General features: G+C 47.8%; 3 protein-coding genes across 5 annotated transcripts; all 3 read left to right on the plus strand.

The window, feature by feature from the left end:
* The first annotated feature begins 121 nt into the window (after positions 1-121).
* On the plus strand, positions 122-6,490 carry MRPS15 (mitochondrial ribosomal protein S15). Its single transcript, XM_031594877.2, has 8 exons — positions 122-280; positions 904-966; positions 1,139-1,214; positions 2,065-2,113; positions 2,872-2,956; positions 4,204-4,262; positions 5,425-5,616; positions 6,311-6,490. The coding sequence occupies exons 1-8, from the start codon at positions 196-198 to the stop codon at positions 6,428-6,430; spliced, it is 729 nt and encodes a 242-aa protein (XP_031450737.1). The 5' UTR covers positions 122-195; the 3' UTR covers positions 6,431-6,490.
* Positions 6,491-6,591: 101 nt separating this feature from the next.
* On the plus strand, positions 6,592-16,856 carry OSCP1 (organic solute carrier partner 1). Of its 2 annotated transcripts, XM_090123891.1 has the most exons (11): positions 6,592-7,157; positions 8,805-8,834; positions 12,152-12,306; positions 12,955-13,122; positions 13,309-13,389; positions 13,971-14,074; positions 14,379-14,507; positions 15,051-15,120; positions 15,782-15,921; positions 16,563-16,626; positions 16,718-16,856. In XM_090123891.1, exons 1-11 carry the CDS (start codon positions 7,046-7,048, stop codon positions 16,832-16,834), a joined length of 1,170 nt encoding a protein of 389 aa, XP_089980017.1. In that variant the 5' UTR covers positions 6,592-7,045; the 3' UTR covers positions 16,835-16,856. The 2 variants fall into 2 exon arrangements, with proteins under 2 accessions (XP_089980017.1, XP_031450736.1); XM_031594876.2 differs by lacking the exon at positions 8,805-8,834.
* Positions 16,825-18,494, plus strand: LSM10 (LSM10, U7 small nuclear RNA associated). Of its 2 annotated transcripts, none has more exons than XM_031594883.2 (2): positions 16,825-16,956; positions 17,312-18,494. In XM_031594883.2, exon 2 carries the CDS (start codon positions 17,409-17,411, stop codon positions 17,778-17,780), a length of 372 nt encoding a protein of 123 aa, XP_031450743.1. In that variant the 5' UTR covers positions 16,825-16,956; positions 17,312-17,408; the 3' UTR covers positions 17,781-18,494. The 2 variants fall into 2 exon arrangements, with proteins under 2 accessions (XP_031450743.1, XP_031450744.1); XM_031594884.2 differs by lacking the exon at positions 16,825-16,956 and adding an exon at positions 16,995-17,035.
* Positions 18,495-22,323: the final 3,829 nt, after the last annotated feature.

A 22,323-nucleotide genomic window follows, 5' to 3' on the forward strand; every position in this document is an offset into this window, starting at 1 on the left:
GGGGCGACGGGGGAAGGTGGGGTAACGGGGGGGCAACAGCGGGGCCTGAAGGCACTGCGGAACGAGAAGCGGGGTCATGAAATCACAGCATCATGGAGTCACGCCCCGCTCGATGCGCTCGGCAATCGCTGGGCAATCGCTCGGCGGCACCGCCTGGACCAAGATGGCGGCGCCCAGAAGCGCGGGGCCGTGAGGATGCTGGCGTTGGGCCGCGGCCTGGCGGGGGCGGCCCGCGGGGCTTTCGCCGCACTGAGGGTCGACCGCGGGGCGGTTGGGGCCGGTGAGAGGCCGCGGGGCGGTGGAGGGAGAAGGCAGGCGGGAGGGACTTGGGTGTGCTCTCATGGGAGAGGCCGGGCCTGCGGTGGGGCCTGCAGGGGCCGGGGGCGGCCTGAGAGCAACGCGGCTCTGCCTGCAGCGCGGCACGGCGCGGCGGCCGTGTGAAGTAAAGGTCAGCGCTGATGTCGGTGCCGTGCAGCTGCCAGCACGCAGGCAGCGGCTGAGGGTAACAGAGAGGCGTTCTGACTCCTGAAATGAGTCAGATTATTAATTATTAATAATTATTATTAATATGAGCACCGTGCTGGTGGGGAGCCCTACCGGTTCGCTGGCAGCAGGGCTGGTGTTTGTCACCTCTTCCTGCTGGTCCTTCTGAGAACCAACCTGCAGCTGTTCCTGTGGGACAGGAGACCCAGAAGGGTCACCTCGTGGTCTGAGTGCTCTGACTTGTTTTCTAGTCCAGGCTGGGCTGCGCTGAAACAGCACGTAGGTAGGAAAGTGCAAGCAGTCTAAGAAACTATGAACATGGCTCAGTGGTGCTGACGGGTTGTTGGTTGCATTTGATGATCTTAGAGGTCTTTTCCAACCTCAGTGTTTCTATGAAATCTTTGTTTTCTTTCCTTCAAGCTTGCAGTCCCTTTATTCAGACAGCAAGATGTTACGCCAGACCTGTGAGAAGGAAGTTGAAAGGTATATTGACTCAATTCCTGTCATCTCAGCTTCATCTCTTAAGTTTTTGGTTCGTGTTTGGAGCATTTAGTCTATTTTCTTTGCAACATGTTTCCTCTGACCTACTTAGCAACCATATTCAGAGCTCTGGCTTTGTACTGCTGTTCCTCAAACACGGATCTTTCTTTTGTAGACATCCCCAGCCATTTGGATGATCTCCCTCCAACAATGTTGAAGAAAGATTATGCCAATGTCCCAGTAATAAATAGGTATGATATAGTGAAGGAATGGTCAGTCTCTTCAGAACTTTCTATTTTATATGCATACAGGCACAGTTTGTGCAACCTGTCACCTGCTCAGTAATTAATGTTCTGTGGTCACTGCTATGCACAACAGTTGGAAAGTTGTTTTGAAAGTCAATCTGCAGAAACAGTCACTGATTAGCAGTATTTTAACTTTCTGTTTTCTTAATGTAAGATACACTGAGCAGAAGTGCTGGTTGCTCACATTTGTGGACTTTGTTGTGCATAGAAAAAGAAATAATATTGATGTAATAGGAATAATAATCTTAGAAATAACCCAAGCCTGTCTTGATCTCATGTGCTAAAGAGTATATAATTGAACGACTCAAAATGCATGACTGCTTCTAAAATTTGGACCTAGAGTTTTGCATTTGCATGTTTTGATTCCAGAACTACTCATGTGTGGTGCTTGGAGAGCCCCCAGTGGCGTGAATGAGATTTTCACAGATCTTTGAAGAAGCAAGTCTTAAAAGTCATCATTTTGTCCTTGGCTGCTTAAATTGGTGGTTTGTTAGCCTTTAGCATCCATTTTGTATGCAGTGTTGTTTTGGAATTGGATAAGACTTCACTGTGACTTGAAATACTTCATGCTGTTCTTTCCGGGGCAGCAAAACTAATTGATGTCTGTGTGATCTCAACCATTATTTTTCTTAGGAATACAAAGATAGTTTACATCTGACAAGTTTGGGAGGGGAGGAGAGTTGCTATAAGCTTATAGAATAAGTTGAGAAAAAATAATGTGTTCCAAAAACCCAACTTTGTTTATGTTATTATACTTCTTTCTAAACCGACAGACTAATCTTCCTTCTCCTTGCAGTGTTGACGACGTAGTGAAAAGATTATTGTCACTGGAAATGGCAAGCCAGGTTAGTTTTACTGCACTTGGATAAAAAGTAGATGGATTAGCAAACACGTTCATGTAAGACTTACCTATATTGTTAAATGCCCTACATTTACTTTCTAAGTGTTGCTCAGTAACTGCAGCTATAGGGCTATTAAATGCACAAAGGTAATAAATCTTGCATGCTCTTAAAGTTTATCCTGGACTCTTCTTTTTGATAATAATTGCATATTAAAATAAGAGAACGAAGTGTCAGACAATCACAGGAGGAGATGCAGCTGCATTATGTTTCTGCTGAGGGTTGGGTTGTTTTACAGGAAGTGATACACTGGACCATGGATGTTCTTCAAATGACTTTTATTTTTTATATGCTCAGAAAGCAAGTAAACAAACAAGAAAGGCATCACAGAGATCTTCCTGTTTCTTACCACTTTCCACTTAAGCTTAAAAAAATTGAAGGTTACTGCCGTGTGAGATCAGCTTTAGTTCTGTGTCTTTTGCTGATGAGAGTAGCCGGGCCTCTTCAACACCCTTCCCTTGCAGCTTTGGGAAGAGGGGTGTGCCTGGACTCTCGTTTGAACTAGGGTGATTCTGTTCTCTGCTGAAATCTTTTTGTGCTCCCTCCCTGCTGTGCTCTTTTTTTTTTGCAGTACTTCTTACGCCTTTTGTGGTGGACTTGGAGTAAAGCTACAAAGTCTTTATTTGGGCATTTGGGAAAAGATTTGGGATGGCTCAGGCATACAGTGTTCTTCAGAAGGTGATGAGTTCTTTTGTTATTCACAGAGGGAGAAAATGAAGATAAAGATACAGCAGCTGGTAGAGAAGGTCAGGAGGTCTCCCAGTGACAATGGCTCCTTTGAGGTGCAAAGTAAGTTAAAAGAAACAGAACCCTATTGTTGGTAGATGATAATTCACTTCACTTTTACTCAGCTGTTCCCACCCCATCACTTCAAGTTTCCTGTAGCAACGAAGAGAATCTCTTTCAGGAGAGCACCTGGGAGGCAGGTGGACCTGCTCAGGGTTTGGGAATGTTGCCAGGCAATACACACACTCATGGACAGAGGGAGCAGTTTGAGTACGTTGTTAGAGGTGCCAGAGACATCCAAAAGATGCCATGAAAACATTTTGCTGCCTCAAAACAACAGGGACATTTTGCCTCAGTTTATTTATCTATACAAAGGTCTTTACTGGGTGTGTTGGAAAGTCACTTAAGCCTTTATGGTACTATCATGTCATTACTCAATGTGATGTGAAACTGCCCCTTTTGTCAGTGTTTGCTCATAAGGGAGTCTTTTATGGCTCTGCTTCATGTAGTTAGGGTAAGGCTTCTCTGAAATAGTCTGTGCTGCTGCAGCCCTTTTACAGTGATGTACGTCTGTCAGTTTTGTTTCCATGGCTTCTGCACCTGCAGCGTTCCATCTATGGCTGAATGAACTGGGCATGAAAAGAACAGCGAATGGCAGAACTTTGTTGGAAGATCACTCTCTGAGTTTGGAAATGATTTTTTTTCCTGCCCATATGCAGCTTTGTTCCCTGAAATCATAACGGATGGGGGAAGAGCCAGGACAGGGTTGCTGCAGAACTCTTCACTTGATAGAGTATAATAATTTCCATACTTTTTGAAGGGATTCATTAATCTCTTCCCTATAAAATACCTAGCCTTGCACTAAAGCTTAATGTAGTTCGGCAACATTTTCCACATTGCACCTGTAAAAGATATTACTGAAACAAAATGATAGATTTAGCCATGGAAACCAGATTTCTTTCTGCATAGGCAAGCTCTGTCTGAAGCACAGGGCAGAGATGAAGGCCACATAAAGTCACCAGTGTTTAAATGAGGTGAAGCAACCTGCCTTACAGAGAAAACCATATGATTTAGTTGTTGGAATTGCAACTTCTAATCAGTCAGCTTTATAATGGTAATAGTTGTTACCTGAGTTTATGTAGGTTGCATTTTGTGTTACCATTTTCTCTGAAGGCTGTGTGAAAGTATTTGTTGTTGTGCAGTGGGTGCCCATAAGAACAGCAGTGGTGGTTTGAAGGGAATGCAAATGATGCTGTCTCACTCTGCAAAGCTGCTGTTCTCTCACAACTCCTTACATCTGTCCTTTACAGCTGCTATACTGACTGCCAAGATACGCACTTTTGAGGAACATCTTCAGAGGCATCCCAAGGTAACTACCAGTAATTTGAACCCACATGTCTGAGACAGCAGCTGTTCAGATTGTCTTCTGAGCTAAGAACAAAAGGATTTTAATGCTGGGGATTATGGCTTTCCTAAGATGGTCTATAAAATAGCAGTAACTGCTCCTTGCTGTCAGTCTGGGAAACTGCTGGCTCAATTGCAGCTGCATTTGCACCAACTGAAACATGGAATGTGTTCTTTTTGGTTACTGAGTTGTTGGAGATGGCTGAGCAGATACCTTGGAGCAGAGCTCAGCTAAATCTACTGATAAGGTTTCATTGCTTTGCTGTCAGCACAGCTAATGTGATTGCTTCAGCCATATTCTTCCTCTGTTCCACTGAGAAAATACTTAGTGGACAGGACTGCATTAATGTCATAATGGCTGTTTTCCCATCTAAAACTACGTGGGTTTGAAGCCAAAATGCAAAACATCACAAGTGTAAATTTATGAACAAGATCTATTGAAGATTCCTAATACTATGGAAAAGGTAAGGAGCAAATTAATCAGCTGTGTTTGAAAAAAGTTTGTAACTATTAGCTAATCATAAAAGCTTGAAGGGTAAAACAGAAGAGGATTTAGTTTTGAGAACACAGAAGTTATACCAAATGTTTCAGCAGAGAAGACCTTTTGAAAGTACTTGAATCAAGCCTATTTTTAGATGAATTGCTTGTAAAGTGTAGGGAGATTGCTTCCATGAGAGAGAGCCTTGAATGGCATGAACCAAGCTATGCATATTCTCTTCCAAAGAACAAATCAAACTGTCAGATAGAGCCAAGTCAGATTTTATTTTCGCATTTAAATTCTGGAAAAGCAAAAACAACAAAAAAGAAAAAAGTAAAAGTCTGTGTTATTTCTGGAAATGTACGTTTCAAGGGAAGCAGAGCTTTTAGCCAGTAGACCTTCACTGCATTCCTTGCCTCCAAGACACTGAAGCTTGGAGAAAGCAATTTCACTGAAAAGTAAATTAAGTCTTCCTGAATCTTCTTGTAGTGACCTAATGTTCTTGCAATATCTGCTAAGAAAAATTGCTCTCAGATACTGTCCTTAACCTGATTGTGTCCTTTTAGCCATCATCTGGTCTGTTCTAAGTAATTTATTGGGATGGAAGAGCAATCTATCTGCAATCTAGTGAACATTAAGTCTTTTGCAGGATAAAAATAACCGTCGTCGCATGCTGATGGCCATGGATCGCCGGAATAAACTGCTTGCTTATCTTCGCCGTGTCCGCTACGATGTCTTTGAAAACACCTGCAAGCAGCTGAACATCCAGTACACACCACACCCTGCCTACTCCAGGAGGGTCACCAAGCGCTGGGTCGTTAAGAAGGCTTTCTGTGTCAAGGTATGGAGCGAGCCAGAGAATAGCTGGATAGCTGGAGCAGAAAAAATCTTGTCATAGAGGATGCAATTGAAACAGATAGCTGACAGAAGCTGATAGATAAAAGACCTTCAAGTCAGTGTTTTAGATTTGAGGAGACAATGATAATATAATGACTGTAGAGCTTGGCAAAGAGCTCTGTGAAAGGTGGTTATGCAGTGAGAAGTGAAGCACTTACTGAGGATGTACTGTGCTTAAGAACCTCAAGCTGAGCTGCTGGTTTGCACAGAAATGTATGATTCAGTGTAGCTTTTCCTCAAAGGTAACAGGTAAATTATTAAACATGATGGCAGTGTTAGAACAGAAATATGCATATGGCCATTGTCTATTCTCATTTACTCTGAATATGTTGATGTAACTGAGCAGAATCAAAAAGCTCAACAATGCTATCAGTCTAGAAATACTAAATTTCAATCCAATAAAATTATAAGTAAGAGATTAGATAGCTATTGCTCTGTACCTCAGAATGGTATCCTGTATAACAGGCTATTTGCAGACCCCTAGGAAGACACGAAGGAGCTGATCTCACTGGAACACTGTTGCAGGAACTTAGATCCCACTCTGTGTTGCAGTGAGCAGTGGTGGTGGAAAGCCTGTGGTGGGCAAACAGACACCTTTGACCTTCCCTTTCTCCCACATTCTTACCCTCTTTCTGTAGGTTTTCCAGGAGGCACGGAAGCTGAAAGCAGCAGAGAGGCTGAAGGAGAGAAGAAAGTGGCAAGAGAGAGCCAGAGCTGAAAAGGAGAAGCAAGCACAAAGCGAGGGGACACCTGTGTAGCAGCACATTGGGTCTGTGGTACAGCCAGCCTCTCCAAAAATAAAGAGCTCCCAAAAGGCACACGGCCTCTTTGCTTATGTGCACCGTGCGAGTACCCAAAATAGTGCAGTGAGTGGCTAAGTGTTTTAGAGCTTTGCGTTGAACTGCTTCATCAGATTATGTCCTGAGCTGGTTTTTTTTCTGTGCTGAGAGGAGTTCTGGGGTGTTCCCAGTGCTTTTGTGAAGGCAGTGATGTCTTTAAATGACAGGGAGGTGAGGCTCTAGCACAGGTTGCCCAGAGAAGCTGTGGGTGCCCCATCCCTGGGAGGTGGGATGTGGTCCTGGGCAGCCTGAGCTGGTGGGGTGCAGTGCTGTCCAATAGCCAAATCCTGCAGCGTTCCATCAGGCTTCCCTGCCGCAGCCACGACCTTTTTGTCTTCGAAGAGGAGCTCTGCACTGAAAGCATTCAATGGCAGTCATTCCATCCTCACCCACTGAGCGGCGCAGCGCTCAGCACAACGCCCACCTGCCAAGACGGCGCTTTCCGATTGGCCGCGCCGCCGCCGCCAAGACGGCTTCTTCCGATTGGCTGAGCCGTTGCCCGGTGACGGCGGCTGGCGGCTAGCGACGGGCGCCATGTCGGCGCGAACGCTGCCGCTGCTGTTCCTCAACCTGGGCGGAGAGATGCTGTATATCCTGGACCAGCGGCTGCGCGCCCAGAGCATCCCAGGCGAGAAAGCCCGAAAAGGTGAGCTGCCCCGCCGAGCCCCGGCTGCCCGCGTCGGGTCTGTGGGGCGGGGGCCGCGCGTTGAGGCCGGGCTTCGGCCTCCCCAGAGCAGCAGCGGGCCGTGAGGAGAAGCAGACGGGCTCTGGAAGCACTCAGCAGCGGGTCTGGCCCTGCCTCGCTGCTCCTGTCGGGCTGCTGCCAAACCAGCAGAGATCTGCCGTTCCTTTCCACGTGCTCAGCTTGTTGGTAATAACTCCCTTAGTAACACAGGAATGGGCACGGGTACGCTCACCGTGGAAGGGCAGAGCGATGGAACATCACTCAGCCGTAGAGCATTGCAGTGTGTCGTCAGAAGGAGCCTTGGGGAGCCCCCCCACGGTGTCACAGCTCTGTCACAGAAGTTGGTCACGTGTTTCTGCTGTCTGAAAATAAAGCCCTCTAAGTGAAATAAATTTCACAACGTTCTCGTAATAGTGGCTGTTGGAATGTGTTACTGAAAGTACTAAAGGTGTTACTGAAGGTTGCCCCATCTGTGGTACTGCGTCCAGGTCTGGAGCTTCCAGTACAAGACAGCTGTTGGAGAGGGTCCAGAGGAGAGCCACAAAGATGATCAGAGGGCTGCAGCACCTCCTTTAACAAAGACAGGCTGAGGGAGCTGGGCTTGTTCAGCCTGGAGAAAAGAAGGCTGCGGGGTGACCTCATTGCAGCCTTCAGTACCTAAAGGGAGCCTACAGAGGGGAGGGGAATCAACTCTTTGAAAGGGTAGATGACAGCAGGACAAGGGGAAATGGTCTGAAGTTGAAGAAGGGAAGATTGAGGTTGGATGTCAGGGGGAAGTTCTTTACAGAGTGGTGAGGTGCTGGAACAGCTGCCCAGATTGGATGCCCCATCCCTAGAGGTGTTCAAGGCCAGATTGGATGGGGCCCTGGGCAACCTAGTATTAAATGGGGTCTAGTATTAAATGTGGAGGTTGGTGGCCCTGCCTGTGGCAGGGGGGTTGGAGATTCGTGATCCTTGAGGTCCCTTCCAACCCGAGCCATTCTGTGGTTCTGTAAAGGTAATTTGTGAGAGGTGTACAGTGGGATAGAGCTGGCTGTGCTCAGAAGGGGAGCTGGCACTCCCCCCTCCCTGCTGCTGGTTGTGTAGCCTTCAGTTTGTAGCTCTGACTAAACTTAGCTGTGTGTGGTGAGAATCTGAATGAGGTCTGCACCATCCCTGCATGTTTTTTATTTAAAAAGAAGAAGGCATGAGTTCTACTATTTTACTGAGATGTCATCTTCATTGATGTTTTTCGTCATGCTTAAAGGTGTTCACTGAAATATTGCTCACTAATAAGTGCAAAATAAAAGACAAAAAAAAAAAAAAAAAAAAAAAAAACCACTAAATTTCAATCGAGGGTGAAATTTTTCGCTCTGTTGAAGCACCAGGATTTTCCAGGGGAAGAACAGGGTTTCATCTTTTATGTGTTCCTTGAAACTGAAAGATGCCAAATAGCAGAAGAGTGTGAGGTAACAGCAGGGTTTTTTCTTGCTAAACACAAAATGCTGATGAGAAAAAACAAAGACTATTAGTTAGATTTTTTTTTTTTCTCTTTATTTCTTTTATCCTCCTTGAAACTCCCGTTCTTACTTCTTGAACTGATGTTTTTGTTTTGTATGCTTCGTGTAGATGAATGGACAGATGTGGACAGGAAACGAGGTACTGTAATCTGGCTGCATGCAGTTGATAACACCACTACATGCACACATGAGGCTCGTTGTATGTGAACACACTGTATGCTGTTCTGCAGCCCTCCAGTGATGGTGTCAGGGAGGAGTGATATTCTTTAAAAGATGCTTTAGCTATAAATAGGGAATACTTCCAAATCATGTCACTTAAAAAAAAAAAAAAAAGAAAAGGCAATCAATTTGTTAATTTACTGAAGATGATGAGATCATAACCTTTGGTCATAGTGGCTTTTTAGCCAGAATGGTACTTATCTTTTTCTAACATCATATCAATACAAGCAAAAATTGTGCCAGCATTGTGAAGTTTTTCTGCTTACTGGCAAGAATATCACCTATATATACTGCATTTCTCTGAGATATTTCTAATTCACTGCTTAGGGCTTTGAAGAGTGAACTCCTGGAGAGATCTGAGGCACTTCCATCCAGCTGCTTACCCATCCCTGCCAGTGGTCACCATCCTTGCAGCAGAGTGATCACAAAGGAGCATTTATCCACACTTCAGCCAAGCTCATCTTGACTTGAGTGATCACTGGAGATGGTTTGAGCTCAGGTTTTGCAGTGGAGCTAAGGAGTGAGTGTGATTTCCTTCTAGACTCTGCCTGCAAATGGTAGCCTCCAGAGGTGCAGTAAGCAGCTGGATGAGAAAGTACATCTCTTAAATGATCACATTTTTTTTCTGTCAGGTGAACTGCCAGTGTCTTTAAGCAGCTCCCTTTTAAGAGGATCAGCGTTATGATTTGTTGTTTTTTTTTTTCAAAGTAAGTCATTTGTAAGTTTTGAACATTTACTGAGGGTAAACAGGAATACCTTGGATTTATCCCCCAGTTCCTCACTACCATTGCATGCTGTTTCTAAAAATGTGCTTTTCCAGCATTTAATATCTCAGAAGTATAAAAGATGACATGTTCCTCTCTTGTATCACATCCAAAACGGAGATAAGTTTTATAAAATCCTGCTTTATCAGATTCGGATGGTAAAGGCACAAAAACAGATCTCTTGTTGCCAATTCAGTGTTTCTTGTGAGAGAAAAAAGCCCAGTCTGTGAGCCCTGCTCTCAGGATGGTCTCTGAAACATGGACGTAGAGCAGCCAGCAGAACCTATGGCTGCAGATGAAGGCAGCCAGTGGGGCACTGCCTGTGTCAGCTTTGTTAGGAGCTACAGACCTACTGCAAACAGAGTGTGTGACTGCCTCGGACTCGTACCATTCCCTTCACTGTCTTGAGTGTCCCTGGAGAAGCATGAGCACAATCCAGATGTACAGACTGCAGTCTCATGTCATGCATACGAGCCATGTTCCGCGATGGCGCAGTAGGCACTGAGATGTGTCTGTCTGCAGTGACATGACACATGTGGGCAAAAACCGCTCTAATCCTCAGCTTATCTTCTGTCCATTGCATTGTCTGTACTCGGTTTCCCTCTCCCCATCCCAGTTGATGAAATCCCCCTCTGCTAAATTGCTTTTCTGCTGTGTTGCTTGGCGTGCCATTACCCTGAGCTAACACTCCTTTCTTTTTTATTTTCCATTGTTAGATTGGTGTAAGTATGTCCTTAGGGACTGCCTATGCTCCAAGATCTCTTCTCTGTGTCATTATCAAGTGTACCTTGTGAGGTTTGCCCTTCACTGTGATATTTTATGTCTTTCTCAGTGATTTTCATAGCCAATACAAGAGACTTTAATTTAAGAAGATAATCTTTAAGGCTTCTCGTGTGGTTAATACAGTTCTGATTCCATTCCAAATATCTCCCAGCTGCAGTGGCACACTGTGAGATTGTGTCCTGACAGCATTGGTTATGAGTGACCCTCCTAAGATGGAAAAGTCTTTGTGCAGACAACGCATGTGGGAAACTTAATCAAATATTCTTCTTGATTGCAGCCTAAGGCAGAACTTATTATTTTTGTCATAATTGATTACATGCAAAATTAAATGTATAATAATACATTGTATTTGATTTTCTCCACTGGAAGAAGTGAGGATTTTTGCATCACGCTGCATGTAGAGGTGGTTTTGTGGCCAACTTATCTGTGGAAGAGGAGGGAATTATTTTCCATTTGTAATGAGGCTTGTTTTTAATCCACACTTCAGAAGTGCTCTCGCCCTCTAGAAACAGCTGTCAGCGTCCAGGTGCTCAGTATCTATGACAGACCTAGCAGTGTTCCCAAGGTAATAATCATCTAAGAAAAGATGAAGTGAGTGGTACATTAACTTTGCTTTGCTTTTTCATTGTTGCTTCCCCTGAGATGTCTCTAATCCATAAGAATTAGCTATCATTACAAGCTTCAGTAGCAGTGATCTGCTTAGGGAAATTCATGCTTGTACAATAATCTCTGTGAACTGAAATTGATTTTTTTTCAGTGTTTTTTGATAGAGAAATAAATGTTTGTTTATGGTAACGCTGTAGAATGTATCAGATCTATGATAAAGGCATGGAATCCAGCAGGAAAGCTGGGGTGCTGTGTCTGCTTGAATCACTGCAAAAAATGCTCTCTATCTCCTTTGCATTAAAAGCTTGTGAAGCAGAGCACAGACCTCACACTGAGTGCTCCTGATCCTCACCAAGTCTTCAGTAAGTCATGTAACCACCTCTAAATTCATACTTCAGAATGAAGCACTAGGAAGGAAGTGCAGAGCTCTCAGCTGTTGAACTGTGCCAGTGTCCTCAGCTCCTGGCTGGCCCTGCTCGCATCACGGCGCTGTGAATGCACCCATAAACACCTGTTGGGAGTAATCTGGTTCAGGGCGTTTTGAATCATCCCAGGGCTTCTGTGTAGAAGAAAAAAAACAGACTGATGGTGTTAAGGGCAAAAAAGGGAACAGGGACAGAGAGTTAGCTACGGTTTGTAAAAAATACATGTAAAAAAACCCAGACTGATGCAAAACAGTCTTCTTAGGAAGCAGAACTGGAGCTTTTTCAGATAATACATGCCAGCATAGCCTGTAAACAAAATTATTTTAAAAGAGGAAAGTGCTAGCCGTTGCTGTAAAAACAAGACAACAAACTCAGCCTTATTCCCACTGGAAAACAAGGTTTGTTGTCTGCAGCTTAGAAACATTTCTGCCTCAGGGGACAGTCAGCAGAAATCATGTTGCTTGCTTAGAACAACATGGCACCGAGAGAAGTGCCTGAATTAAGGCATGGTGTTCCTCATCCTGCTGCTGCTGTGGCTCTGCACCACATCTCACAAAGTGTTGTGTGAGCCCTCACAGCCCTCAGCATCGGGCTTGTGTGGAAGAATGAGGTGAGTGCTGTGTTTCTGAAGCAGAAACAGATACTCTCTGTCTTTGCAGTTATGAATGACATCATCACAACCATGTTCAATAAAAAATTTATGGAAGAGCTGTTTAAACCACAGGAACTCTATTCCAAGAAAGCTCTGAGAACCGTGTATGACCGGCTAGCTCATGCTTCAATCATGAGACTGAACCAGGCCAGCATGGATAAGGTAAAACTGTGATCTGTGCAGTCCTCACTGTGCTGTACTTCAAAGCTGTTTGCAGGTTACTGTAATTTGGAAGCATTTTGTAACAAACTCATGGATTTCTTTGTAAAAATGGCTCTAAGATGAGAAAACAGTGAGAAAATCTGTAGTAGTTCCAGATAATTCAGCACCTTAAGTGGAAATACTCTGTTTTGAGTTTCATATGCAAGTGATTTTTAAGAGGTTCAGTAAGAACTCTTAATCAGATTTTTAATATACAAAAAGTCTATACATATATATATGTAAATATATATACATTTCTGTGTTGACACTCACTATTTTCAATTATTGGCAGAAGAACTCTTGCCTGCAAACAGCACATCTGGTGGCAAAAGAAAAAAGTCACAGGAACTTGCTTACCTGTCAGAGCTGTACCCTGGTGTCATTATTGTTGAAATTGTCTGCAGTGTTAAAGACTGCTGGAGAGACCAAAGGGAGCAATAGCAGTGTCATTGTAGAGGTTTTATTTTCTTGGGAAACAAAGCTAAAATGGTTTCCTTACCCTTAAGCAAGTGCTAAAAGAAAAGAATGTTTAGAACCCTTTCTTCACGAGCATGGAATTGTTGCTGTGTGTGTTGCAATGCAACCAAAATCTCCTGTGTTGCTTTGCAGCTGTATGATCTCATGACTATGGCTTTCAAGTACCAAGTCTTGCTGTGTCCCCGGCCCAAAGACATCCTGCTGGTCACGTTCAATCACCTGGATGCCATCAAAGATTTCATCTGTGATGCTCCTGGCATTCTGAACCAAGTGGATGAAACTTTCCGACAGCTGATTGAGGTAAGAATCCTGAGCAGGATGGTGAAATACACAGACAGATTTTCCTCTTCCAGGTTGGTCTTAGAGACTAACTGCTGCATCAGGCAGGGCCCCATTGAGTGTGGAGCTTACAGCTCCGCATACGAAGCATGGATTCAGTGGCATGGTACCCTTACAATGCCTCACCTCGGGGTGTTTCTCTTCCAGATGTATGGCTGTCTTTCTGCTGGTGAATTTCAGCTGATCAGGCAAACGCTCCTCATTTTTTTTCAGGACATGCACATAAGGGTAAGAGTCCAGTATAACTGGTTGGTTAGAACTGAAGGAGGTTTGATCGTGGTTAGAATATGAAAGTGTCTCATTGTAATCACACTGCATTTGGTTTTGTTACTTAAGTTTTTCGGTCATCTCGATGTGCTTGTAACTTCAGTCTTCATAATTTCACATGCTGAGCACATCTGGTACAATAATACTGAATAATTCTAACATGTTCTGGAGGAAAAAAAACGCTCCTAATTATCTGTTTATTTCACAGGTGACTGTGTAGAATAATTTCTGATTCAGTACATATTTTTTAGTAGATGCTTGATATGGAAATAACAACCTCAAACGTGAGGTTGTGGGCCTTGATACTCTGTAAATAAATTGATAATACTCAAATGCATGAAGAGTACACTTTTCTTTTCATACTGGATCAAGTGTGCCTGTCCTCTGGACTACAGTTATACATTGCTGGCTTCGGCCCAGGTCATCCTTATGCACATCAGAATCTCTAGAAAACCAATCCCAATCTAGGCAGGAAGACTTCAGAGAACTCGGAACAGAAGACATGTAACTGATTTTCTAGAGGATGGAATATTCTTTTGCAGGTCTCTATCTTTCTGAAGGATAAAGTGCAGAACTCTAATGGTCGCTTTGTGCTGCCAATATCAGGCCCTGTTCCTTGGGGTACAGAAGTACCAGGAGTCATCAGGTGAATACTGTTTGCAGTGCCTTGCATGTGTGGCTGCTCAGAAAAGAGCACTTTGTGCCAGAAGCTTAGAGTGTCTCTCATGTTGCAAGGATAGCTGAACCTCCAGTAAGTTACTGATAGGGCAAGGTCTGGCACTGTGTGTCTGGCATTCCCTATTCCAGTAAATTAGCTATTAGTCCTTTATCCTTTAAAACAGACACTTACCAGTGTACAGAATAGGGTTTTATTCCCTTTTTCTTTTTTTTGTACAGTAAACAAAGGGTACAGTACTGAAAATATGTTTCAATATTGGGTTGTTTTTAAGGATGTTTAATTGCAATGGAGATGAAGTTAAAAGAACCGAGTTCACCACTGGTGGAAATTATGTCACTCCACAAAGGGAAGGATCTTTTGAGCTTTATGGAGACAGAGTCCTCAAACTTGGAACAAATATGTAAGTCATTTTTGTCCTACATAGAAATACAAAGTAAACACTGATGATGGATTTGTTCAGAAGTATGTCTTCAGCCTTGAAAAAAAAAATTATTTTTTGCATCTTTGGCATTATCAGCTAGCTTGACTACTTTACAAAGTGATTGTGTAAAACAAAACACACAGATAAATGTACATAAACAGCTGTGAGAAAGAGCCACAGTTTGATTCATGATAGCAGAGCTGAAAATAGTGCTCTCATTGCATACTGGGTGTTCTGTGAAATTAAATTTAATTGCATTCAAGGAATTATTTTTTTTCTTCACATTTGTCATAGGTAAGTCTTCCATTTTCAGAGTGAGTCAGTTATGTTTTTTCTTACAGCTTTGTTGCTTACATGTTTTAATGCCACAATACCCTGTAAAACAGAACTGTAAGCTCTCAGTAGCTTACAATCCTCAGAAAAAATATCCTGAAGTCATTTTTAAGTCCTGTGCTGCTCCCTCCTATTTCTGTATCACAAATAAATAACAGGTTGGTTTTCCTGGTGTGTTCTTCTCTCTAGGTACAGTGTTAGTCGGCCGGCAGAGACACACACGTCAGAATCATCCAAAACCTTGGCTTCCAGTGCAAAGGTTAATGCTTTTCTGATCCTGTCACTGGTAAAACTCATGACCCTGGCAGCAAGGTGTGTCAGTAAGGTCTGCAGGTGGTCACACGTGGCAGAGGGGTTTCCTCTGGGCAGTTTCACCACACCCATCAGACTTTACATTCTGTTTCCTCCATCTCTTAATAGCTGGGGTCACTGCATCAAGCACACACTGACTTCCAACTCATTCACTAGATAGCTGCACTATCTTCTCTTTTGTTTATTTCCTTTCTCGTGTAACAGTAACATCATTTTGGTCTGTACTTTGGGGTTCCTGTCTATTTGTTTCTCTCCAAACCTCGGCAGTCCTCCATGACCCTGTCTGAGTGAGGCTATGGGCATGTTTTCCTAACTAATTGTAGACATAAGCTGATGAAGTGGTCTGCTGAAATCTTGCTTCCTCTTTTTAATTTCTTCAGAAATTGGGAAGCTAGGTTTGCTGATTTCACAGCTTCTTGATTTAGCTTGATTTAGGAATTCGAGCAACCACTTTTTATAAATATATGACTGATAATGATGAATTGCCTGTACCATTGAGAATACATAAATGTGTTTCTGTATATTGATGTAATATTAGAATACAGTAACTTTGTCAGTCCTCTTTTTCCTAGTAATCTGACCAACAAACCTATTGCTGTTTTCTGCAGGAGAATATAGCCCCTAACCCTCTTGCTAAAGAAGAACTGAACTTTTTAGCCAGGCTGCTGGGAGGTCTGGAGATCAAGAAACCTGGTGGCAGCGAGACAGGATTTCGACTGAATTTATTCATGACAGATGAAGAAGAAGAGTATGCTCAAGCTGGTTCTGGTCTGGGGTTTGAGATTTAGTGACATGTGGACAAGTCCTGGAGACTGAAGCTGATCCTTAACAGCTTTAGGGACAGAGTAGCAGCATTTTTAGTATTTTCTTATCCATGTCCTGATATTCCCCGCAGGAACAAAAGATGAGCAGTTTATCTGAGACTCAGCAAGGAAAGGGATTTGTGTTCCTGGTTTTTCTGTGATGCAGGGTCTCATACTGCCTTCAGGTGACACTGGTGATCACCGGCACTGACAGTCTGGGCTGAGGTCTTGCCACAGATCAGGTGTTATGTGCCTTCAGCACCCTTAGCTCTTCCTGTCCCCCAGACACTCATTTCAGAAAGAAGTATGCAGTAACTGAGGGGAGGTGAGGAGGCGGATAGGCTGGAGCACTGCAGCCCCCTCCTGGCAGGAAGGTGTTTCCACTGCTCTACATTTAGAAAACCCAAAGCAGGGATAAATGCCCAAACTGAGATCAGCATCCTGGTAGAAACAGGCATGCTGTCTAAATTTCTCATCTGTAGGATCCTCAGGACGGACCAGTGGAAAACACTACCGAGCTTCTGTGGTATGGGTGGGATGTGACAGTGTGACATCACATAAAGCACTCCTCATATTTTCAATCAAGGCAGGCGGCGCTGACGAGACCTGAGGAATTATCCTACAAGGTTGTGAACATCGAAGCCACTGAGGTACGTACAGTTCACTTAGACTCTAACCGCTCCTCCTCCGCTACCAAAAGAGCTTTACACATCGCCGGTCCGAGCCCGTATCTCTGCGCAGGAGCCGGCGCGGCGAGCGGAACTGGAGCGAATCCTGGGAGACCTGGAGGTGGCGGAGCCGTGCGCGGAGAGCTGCGGGAAGGGCGAGGACCTGCTGGCGCTGATGGACGGGCTGTGAGCCATTAAAGGCGTTCCTCCCAGCCTGCCTCCGAGCCGCCGGGCGGGGCGGGACCGAACGGGGCGGGACGGAGCGGGGCAGCGCGCAGGCGGGGCCGCCCCTTCCTGCTGCCGGGCCGGGCGGTGAGTGGGCTGGGGGTAACCGGGATGTGCACGGGTGGGCGTGCGGAGGGAGAGGGCTGCAAACGCCGCGGATGCGGGGGTGCGTGCGGGATGGGGGGGAGAACTGAGCGTGCGGAGTGGGAGTGCGGAAAGGGGGATGTGAGGGCAGCGTGCAGGTGGTTATGCGAGGGAAGGGAGCAGCGAGCACCCCGGTGTGCAAAGGGAGGGAGGTAATGAGCACTCCTGCGTGCGATGGGATGGTGGGAGCGAGCATCCCGTGTGTAAGGGGAGGAGGCAGCGTGTGCCCCTGTGTGTAGGGGGCTGGTGGAACTGCCGGGCTGGTGTGTACGTACACGAGCATGCCATGCTTCCACAGCTGCACTGAAGCACGTGCTGGTGCCCAGTCCTGGAGGTCGAGGTGCTGGTGGGGCGCAGCGTAGCATCTCCCTCAGTTCATCTGCCACAGCCGCACCATGGAGGTCAGCCACTCAGTCAAGGAGCGCACCATCGCCGAGAACAGCCTGGTCATCCTGCTGCAGGGCCTGCATGGCCACGTCACCACCGTGGATCTCCGTGACGAGAGCACGGCCACGGGACGCGTGGCCAATGTGGACGCCTTCATGAACATGCGCCTGGCCCAGGTGACCTTCACAGACAGGCGAGGTGTGGTGTCACAGCTGGACGAGATCTTCGTGGCCGGCAGGAACGTGCGCTACGTGCACATCCCCGACCAGGTGGACATCAGGGCCACCATTGAGCAGCAGCTGCAGGCCATCCACCGCGTGCGCTACTTCGGGGGCCGTGACAAGGGCAGGAGGGAGTTCCCTCGTGCCAAGCACAAATGAGCCCCGCTGCCTCCTTGGTGGGACACCGAGTTTTTCTTTAATCAACAACCCAACTTCAAAGGGTCGGTGATCTTCAGCTCCATCCCTGTGCAACTGGCAGCTACTCCTCTATCCCTCTTCTTACGGTTTTTCAGCTCTCAAACAAAGCCCTTTTGGCCACAATGCCTGGCTCTGCAGTGATCCTTGACTGTAGCCTCCTCTGCAGGACCGTGTCCCCCCTGCTCCTGGGTCCTGGCTGCCTGCAGGGAGCCATGGCCTGATCCTGGGGAGGGGGTTAGAGGGCAGCGCAGGGGTAAACCTGGGCTGTGGGCAGGCAGCGGGGCTGGGGGAGAAAGATGTGCTTTGCTCAGCGCTGCCACCTCGCCCTGTCCCTGTTCTTCATCCCCATTCGCAGGGCTGCTGGCCTTGCAGGCATCACGGAGCCGAGTTTCCCGGCTGCCCTCGCACCCGGCTCTGGCCCGAAAACCACGCACGGAGCGACGCGGCCGACCGCTGTTGCTATAGCGGTGGGGCGGTGCGCATGCGCGGGTGGGCGGGGCGGGGCTTGCGGCGAACGCGCACGTTTCTCTTCCAATGGCAGCGCACCAGAAGTTCCCACCTGCCCACCAATCCGCTGGCAGAGCAGGCGCCAATCAGCGGAGAGAGTCATCGCGCATCGGCCAATCGATCTCCACTTCTCGCCTCCGCGCAACAGCCAATCAGGGCTCGCCTCCCATCAAGCCCTCGTCACTGCCAATCACGGCCGGCTCTGGCCCTGCTGCCCAATCAGCGCCGCCGTTCCTGCGTGGAGGCGGTCCGGCTGCCAGGAGGCGGAGCTGCGCCGTTGGGGCGGGGCCGGGCCGTGCGTCACTTCCGCTGTCAGGTGGCCGCCGCGGAGCGGAGCGGAGGCCGCGCGGGGCTGCGGGGAGCGGCCGCGCCGGCCCCGGGGCCATGGGTGAGTGGTGGGGCGGGCCGGGGGCTGCCGTGAGCGGGGCGGGCGGCCCGGCGGTGTGGTCGGGACCGGGAACGGCGCGTGGGCACGGCGCCTCCGGTTCCGCCGCCTCCGGTTCCGCCGCGAGGCCGGAGGAGAAGCGTGGGCCGGGGGTCGCAGCCGCGGGGCCGGGGCTGGCGGTGCGGGTGGGGCCGGCGGTGCGGAGCGGCGCTGTGTGCGATCCGCTCGACTCGTCGCCGCTCCGCACGGCCGTTCCGCAGCTCCGCTCTGAGGGCGGCCCGGGGGTCTCAGAGCCGCCTGAGCTCCGCGCCGTGGCCGCGCTCAGTGCTGCGGTGACTTTTTCTCGCTGTGGGAACCTTCTTCCCAGCGTTTTCCAGCAGCTCTTGCAGCGCAGCGTCCCTTAGCGCTGCCCGTCCCCTGGCCGAGCTGTCGGTCCCGGTGAAAGCTCCGTGCAGGCGGTGAGCAAAAGCCAGATCGCGGAATCATTAAGGTTGGAAAAGACCTCAGAGCTCATTAGCGCGTCCAGCAGGGGCTGCTTCTAATCCCCGCGGCATTACGGAATCGTCTCCTCCTGAAGCCTCGCAGAGGTGCCCCGTAGGCGCTTAATGCAGTTGAAGGACAGCCCTGCGGTTCTGCCCGAGCTGTGCTCAGCCTGCGAGCTGAGCGCTGAGTTCAGAGGCACAGCACGGCTCTGCATTCCTGCACTGCTCTCATTCGGATTGGGATTGTGCCCGGGTGCTCTCCAGCTGCTGTCACTTTCAATATGAAATAGCCCAGTTTGGTTAGCAATTTTTGCTTTCATTTTTATTTTTTTTTTTAAACTTACACCATCTATCAATGTACTTTCACGCTGCAAACAATAGTAACATTCACGTGGTGGTAAGGATTTACCCGTGTGGGTGACGTGTCTGTGTTTCTCCCTATCTGGTTGGGGCTGATGAGTGGGGCATTGTTAGCAGCAACCACACCTTGCTGTAAAAGTGTCAGCACGTGTGAGTCACACGCTGATGTGTGTGTATGTGTGTGTGAGGAAAGTCCTGCTGTGCTGATGGATGGCTGTGCCATGCACCTAGCAACGTCAGCTGTAAACGAAAATAATCCCCAGAGCAACACGCCGCTCCCAACACGCCTCTCCCCCCTGCACCCAGGACGTGGGGCTGCACAGAGATGTGGAGGGATGATGCTGGAATCGGTGTTTGTGTGACCCAGCAGGGAACTCCCAGCCGTGAGTCCTTGGCGAGCCCTTGTGTTGATGCATCAGAAGGGTTTGGAGCAGCCCAGCCTGCTGCCAGCTTGTGGTCACGGCGCTGGAATCCTGCGCTTTGGAGCTCCCTGCTGGGGTTGGGAAGGGATTTCCTCCCCCTGAGTGGTTCTGCTCATGGAAGTGGCGTTGTCCCTGCAGGGCAGTGGTGCGTCCCCAGCACTGCCTGTGCCCAGGGCTCTGAGTGCTGTGGTTGGGGTGCAGTGAGTCCAGCTCTGTGCTCGCTTGGTGCAGGGGGAAGGAGCTCAATGGGCTCCGTGTTTCCAAGAAATCAGTGACTCAGGGCTGCTGTGTGCTCTGGAGAAGGCGGCTCTTCCCGGAAGGGCTCAGGGCACAGCACACAGTTTGGTTGTGGCTCTGAGTCATCCAGAGGACTTTTTCTTTAATTATTTGTATTGCTACTGCAGAATTGCTGAACTTCCATAGCTTTTGGTGTTCTTTCCAGCTCTGTACCAAATGTTGCAGTGTTGGGATCCCAAAAAACCCAAAGCTGTCCAACAGACACCGCTGAGCTCTGTTATGTGCCACTGCCCCAGCGCTGTCCTGTCTCCTCTCTGTCACCCCATTTCCTTCCTTGCAGAGATCAGCTCCTCGGTAGGACTGCACCTTGGCCTTTGGCATTCACTCACCACCCCAGAAATTGTAAGCACAGACAAACTCACTTTGTGCCCCTGTGAGATAAAGCAGCAGAAAGCACCGCTGAGGTTGTGTCAGCTGTTCCAGTTCCTTAACTAGTTTCTGCGGTGCTGAGTAATCCTGTTCACACCCCAAAGGTACTATTTTTTCAGCTCCTGCTCTTAACGGAGGCGGCCGGACTGCAGGACCCGCTTGTTCCTTGCTCTGAGATGCACAGGGCAGCCTCCTCCACTTGCTTTCCTTTGTTGCTGTGCTGGGCACTGGAACATTGCGTGGCAGTTCAGGAATTAGTCAATTTCCTTAAGCTACCTAATTAAAAGACATTAGATCTGGACCTCTAAAATTATTTGATTAACAGTTCTATTGAAGTCACGATGCAGTAGGAAGCTCTGAGTGCACTTCCCCAGTAAGGTTTTGATGCAGTGCATGCTCTGCACCAGAAGTCAGCGATGAATTCCTGTGTTAGACTTGCAGCCTCATTGTCTGAGCCTGCTGGTGTCACAGATGGTGGAGCGGGGGTGTGAGCAGTTCCTGCGCTGGGGGGGGTGGGGAACCACCGTGTGAGCATCCATGGTCCTGCTGGGAGGGATCTCATTCTGGCTCTTTGGTGGAGTTTTGGATACGCTGAGTTGAGATGGATTTTGCTGGTGTTGGGATAGGTTGGGCTTGGTGGGGTTTTTTTTTGCAGTAGTAAGAGCTAGGAAAGCCCAGCAGTGTGAGGCTGCGTGTGGGCACAGAGCTGCTCCTCCACGCAGCACATCTCTGTTTTGGGATCACTCCATTGCAACAGGATTGATGCCTGTGCTGCCCGTTTGCTCTGTGCCCATCGTGTTTGAGGAGGAATTCAGCGTGCTGTGATCCCTTGCTGTGCTTTGAGCTGTGGGGCAATGGGCAGCTGGGTCCCAGCGTGTTGCTCCTGCCTTGAGGTGTCTCCACTCACAGCCTGGAGCAATCCTAAGCCCAGACTTCTGTGGAGCTGCTTCTTGCTGGATGCAACGCAGCTGTTTGTGTCTGTGCAGCACCAGCTTTGTGTTGCACGTGCTGCTGGCAGGGGAGCCCCTTGAAGTGAGAGCTTTGTATCAGGATGAGATGGATTTGTGGGCAGAAAGCAGCAGCTGGCTCAGCAGGAGGAAACCTCCTGCTCTGCATTTGTGGCTTCTACATTTAGTGCCTTACACCCCTGCTCACAGTACTCCTTCCAGCCCCATACCAGCCTGCTGCAGCACAGCAGGATCTTGCACAATGAAGCTGTGGCCCTTTGACCAGTTTCCCTGCTCTAATTGGGGTTACACAACATGCAGGAAAGGGAACAGCTCTGCTATCTCACAGCAGCTGCCCCACTGCTCTTCCTTTGCTCCATGACCTCCACTTAAAGCACTTTGCATGCTCTGTGTCTGCTGGGACTCCTGGAGCCCCTTGGGTTCTGTGGGCTGATGTGCCTGGGGGGGGGTGTAGGTGTGCTTGGGGGGGTGTAGATGGTGTAGGCCTGGTTCTGGAGCATCAGATTTCAATCCTAAATTTATCCTTTTAATGGGACTGTGTGAACTGTTAGGCAGTGCTGACTGTTGGTGTGTTTGAAGTGAACCCAAAAGTTGTAAAGAGGAATCTGCTTGCAGTGAGAATTTGTAAAAACTCAATGTATCGTTCTGAGCCTCTTCCCAAAATGATTCTGTTCAAGTCCAAACTTTAAGAACCAGCTCCTGTGATGCTTTAGC

Source organism: Phasianus colchicus, chromosome 24, assembly GCF_987193195.1.
Source record: "Phasianus colchicus chromosome 24, bPhaCol1.hap1.1, whole genome shotgun sequence".
NCBI lineage: Eukaryota > Metazoa > Chordata > Aves > Galliformes > Phasianidae > Phasianus > Phasianus colchicus.

Excerpts from the sequence above, each read along its gene's own strand:
- MRPS15 (XM_031594877.2), top strand. The coding sequence starts at position 196 with ATGCTGGCGTTGGGCCGCGGCCTGGCGGGGGCGGCCCGCGGGGCTTTC. Across the intron at positions 967-1,138 it reads TGTGAGAAGGAAGTTGAAAG|ACATCCCCAGCCATTTGGAT; the intron begins GTATATTGACTC and ends TTTCTTTTGTAG. Across the intron at positions 2,114-2,871 it reads CACTGGAAATGGCAAGCCAG|AGGGAGAAAATGAAGATAAA; the intron begins GTTAGTTTTACT and ends TGTTATTCACAG.
- OSCP1 (XM_090123891.1), top strand. The coding sequence starts at position 7,046 with ATGTCGGCGCGAACGCTGCCGCTGCTGTTCCTCAACCTGGGCGGAGAG. Across the intron at positions 8,835-12,151 it reads AGATGTGGACAGGAAACGAG|TTATGAATGACATCATCACA; the intron begins GTACTGTAATCT and ends CTGTCTTTGCAG. Across the intron at positions 14,075-14,378 it reads GAAGTACCAGGAGTCATCAG|GATGTTTAATTGCAATGGAG; the intron begins GTGAATACTGTT and ends GTTGTTTTTAAG.
- LSM10 (XM_031594883.2), top strand. The coding sequence starts at position 17,409 with ATGGAGGTCAGCCACTCAGTCAAGGAGCGCACCATCGCCGAGAACAGC.